Consider the following 3,570-nt stretch of genomic DNA (forward strand, 5'->3'; position numbering starts at 1 on the left):
GGCATCATCTGCAGCTCCCCCGCGATGACGAGGCTGCCTGTTTCTTCCGGGCCTCCACCTCCTGGCATCTTGGTGACGGCAAGACGTGCCACTTCTGGAGCGACCATTGGCTTGATGGCCATTCCATTCCCGAGCTCGCCCCCACCCTCACCACCCTTGTACCGCGTCGCCGGCGCCGCCGCACGCTGGTCCGCGATGGGCTCGCCAATGGTGCGTGGATTGGGGATATCCACGGCACCCTCGGGCCCCAGGCAGTCATCGAGTACGTAAGCTTGTGGCGCAAGCTACAGCTGGTCGTCCTCTCTGATGAGCCCGATCGCCTTACCTGGGACTGGACAACCAACGGATCCTACACCGCCAGCTCTTGCTATCGCGCGCTGTTCCACGGCTCCACCGTGCCGCCGTGCTGGAAACTTCTCTGGAAAAGCTGGGCCCCTCTTAACAACAAGGTCTTCCTCTGGCTTGCTTACCTCGACCGATGCTGGACCGCAGAGCGGCGTGTGCGCCGCGGCCTATCCACCGACCCTACTTGCATTCTCTGCGACCAGGAGGTGGAGTCGATCGACCACCTTCTCGCCGGCTGCGTGTTTTCTCGTATCACCTGGCACGAGATTCTCTCCTGGTGCCGTCTAGTCGCCCCGCCGCTTGATGGCACCGCGAGCTTCTTCGCATGGTGGACCGCGGCCGCGGAGGCCTCCCCAGGCTCTTTGAGAAAAGGCCTCAACTCCATCTTCGCGCTGACCGCCTGGGCAATTTGGAAGCATCGCAATGCGGCCATATTCGACGGCCTTCGCCCCTCCACCGAGGTCCTGATCAAGAGCATCAAGGACGATGCCCGCCTTTGGGCCAAGGCGGGCGCCACCGGGATTGCTAGCATCTTACCTGTAGCCTGACCCCCTGCTTCGAGGCTGAGCATCCTCTCCCTCTGCTCATCGCTGCGCCCTCCTAGACGCTGGCTTACGTCTGCGAGGGTGCACCCTGTAACTCCCTGTAACTTCTATTTCTTCTCCTCTATCAATGAAATGATACGCTGCTAAGCGTATTCCCCAAAATATATTTTGAAAACCAAAACCATGTTGGGTTTAACGAAACTAACTTCTTGTTGTAAATGTCGATATATTTTCTTAGCTTATGAACTTGGTCAGACTTAAACAAGTTTGACTTAGGACAAAACTAGTACTTCAATTATTCTGGAATGGAGGGAGGATAATCCAGGATGAGAGGATTGAAGCAAAGAGGAGAGAGAACAAGGTCCGGAAGAACCTTGGATTCCTCTCTTCTTGATTCTATTTCTGTTTTCACCGAATCTTCATCTTCATTGATCAAATTAAACTAACACAAACAGGCATCAAATCTTAATATAATTTTGAAGCTTGATTGTTTCTCTTCTCAAGTAAGATCGTCAACTAATCTGTTCCTAAAACATCTTTCTTTGTGTAACAGAGGATATCGGAGAACATAGCTTTGAGGTATATTTCGAAGTGACAGAACAGTACCTTGAGTATATCATATATGATCCTATAGATGCACATTTCTGGAAATGTTTCTTAGGATGTGTCTTTGGATTGCAAGCAGTATGTTTTCGATAGCATGGTTTTATATAGAGGAGCGATATAAGGTGAAGCAATATCCGGTTTCTGGAAAGAAAATAAATCCTACAGGTAAGATTACTAGGAATCATGTATTCATATAGATCAATACAAGATTGCAACTTAAAAGATAAGTATACAGATGGTTTTTCATCAGGACGAGAAAGACCCAAATATTTCTTTCCCTGCTCAAGTAGGACTGCTATCAGATAGTTCAATTTGGGCATCTCAAACACAACCACTCAAACCACTCAAAATTAAGAAACATATGGAGCATATGCATGGCGGCCATAATATATGTGAAAAGAAGGGAAATAATTTATAAAGCCACACCTGCTATCTTAGTGCTACCATTCACTTTGAGAAGGCCTACAGGAAGAAAGCCAAGTAAAGAAATTTACACCGAAAGTATCAGCAATAGATAAAAAAAACTTGCCTATCTAAATCTACATACAGCATCAATTGATTACCAGGCATACTTACCAGTTATAAATAAAAGACCACAAAAGCTAAAAGACATAACATAACCACTTCTGTTTTTCTTTTAAAAAAATTTATACCAAGAATTTCCTCTTTGTCAATACCGTATGGAGATAAGCGCTCCATTCATACCGTATGGAGATACTGCCATCGGCACCAGAAACATGCTGCAGATATTGCCATAGAGAGCCTGATTCCCCTTTGTCAGAAAGAAGGAGCACACCTCCTTGGATGTCCGGCACCAGAGAGAAGGCCATCACCTGCAATTTGATCCGGTGCTTCAACGACCAGGCCCAGCTCTCGTGATCCTCTAGAACCCAGAGATCAGCCGTGCTGCCATGGTAGTCGTACAATCCAAGAGTGTCTTTCATCTCAAACGGCTCAAGACAGGAGCCCTCAACTGGCGAAAGCAGATGCTGGAAGGACTCGGCCATGGTGTCGAACACCAGCATGTTGTTCACCTTGCCGTTGCCACCAGCACCAGGCAACTTAATGGGCTGCCAGTAAAGCCTGCCGCCTGCCAGGACGTGCGGTTGAAATAACACCATCATCGGCATCGCCCGCGCTAGATCTCCGGACGTCCACGGCTCGAGAGCCTCCCCGATGCACCTGAGCTCGCCGGACCCTAGGGTGTACACCTGGTATACGGCACGGAACTGGCCGTCCTCGGTTGTCTTCAAGCAGCACAGAACTCGGTAGGACTCCGACGGGCGGTGAAAGTATAACCCGGCGATGCAGTAGACGTGAAGCAGCGGGAGGGGCGCGTGCTGGCGAGTCGCCGGGTTGCAGATGTAGATGCCGCCGTAGGCGACGAGGATAAGGAGGCCGTCGCAGGAGGCGAGCACCTCGAAGTGCTCGTCGGCTGCGGTCCGGGCCGCCCGCGCAACGGGGCGCCGCTCGCCGGTGCTGTGGTCGAGGGCGTCGATCCTTCTCTAATGGGTGTCTTCGGTGGTGACGAGCGGGAGCGAGGGCTGGCGGCGGTGGTGGGCGAGGAGGAATTTGGAGTCGGAGGTGAGGCGGCGGTGCCAGGAGCGGCAGACGGCGCGGCAGCGGAGGAGGGGCTTCGGCGGCAGGCGGAGGAGAATCTCCCAGGTGACGATCTCGTCAGGGAGGTGAGGCCCGCCGACGGCCGCTTCTGCCATGCTCCTCCTACTACTGGATCTCGGGGGAATTTGTTGTAGCGGCGGCAACGCCGCAGGAAACGAAGCACATCAAATTTGCTCATGTGACAATGAGTTAAGTAGAAGAGAGGTAGTTGTAGTAACTTAGCTAGTCACCATTTCTAATGGACGACTTGGTGAATAGTCTTCGCGGTTTATTTTCGCTGGTTTTTTTCGTCATCCTTCCACCTCCAGTTTATTTTCGTCATCCTCCCACCTTCTTTTAACTCGCAACCCTCCTGCGAAAAAACCGGTGTAAAAAACCCTACGATCGATCCCTCGTGCCCACTGCAGATCGTTCTCCGCCACCAACCAGCCTCTCCGGGACGTACGAAATCCTT

At 51.6% G+C, this 3,570-nt stretch overlaps 1 protein-coding gene across 1 annotated transcript; it reads right to left on the minus strand.

Annotated features, from left to right (window-relative positions):
• Window positions 1–1,923: 1,923 nt before the first annotated feature.
• On the minus strand, window positions 1,924–3,309 carry LOC125520395 (uncharacterized). Its single transcript, XM_087536897.1, has 2 exons — window positions 2,202–3,309; window positions 1,924–1,958 (listed from the first exon to the last, which is right to left on the minus strand). The coding sequence occupies exons 1-2, from the start codon at window positions 2,624–2,626 to the stop codon at window positions 1,937–1,939; spliced, it is 447 nt and encodes a 148-aa protein (XP_087393023.1). The 5' UTR covers window positions 2,627–3,309; the 3' UTR covers window positions 1,924–1,936.
• Window positions 3,310–3,570: the final 261 nt, after the last annotated feature.

The sequence above is a fragment of the Triticum urartu genome, chromosome 7A (assembly GCF_056163025.1).
Source record: "Triticum urartu cultivar PI428250 chromosome 7A, HENAU_Tu73, whole genome shotgun sequence".
In the NCBI taxonomy this organism is placed as follows: Eukaryota; Viridiplantae; Streptophyta; class Magnoliopsida; order Poales; family Poaceae; genus Triticum; species Triticum urartu.

What these genes read in the sequence shown, in the direction of transcription:
- LOC125520395 (XM_087536897.1), bottom strand. Translation starts at nt 2,626, where the DNA reads ATGCCGATGATGGTGTTATTTCAACCGCACGTCCTGGCAGGCGGCAGG. An exon ending in GATGGCAGTATCTCCATACG is followed by an intron (nt 1,959 to 2,201) that starts GTATGAATGGAG and finishes TTCTTCCTGTAG; the next exon opens with GCCTTCTCAAAGTGAATGGT.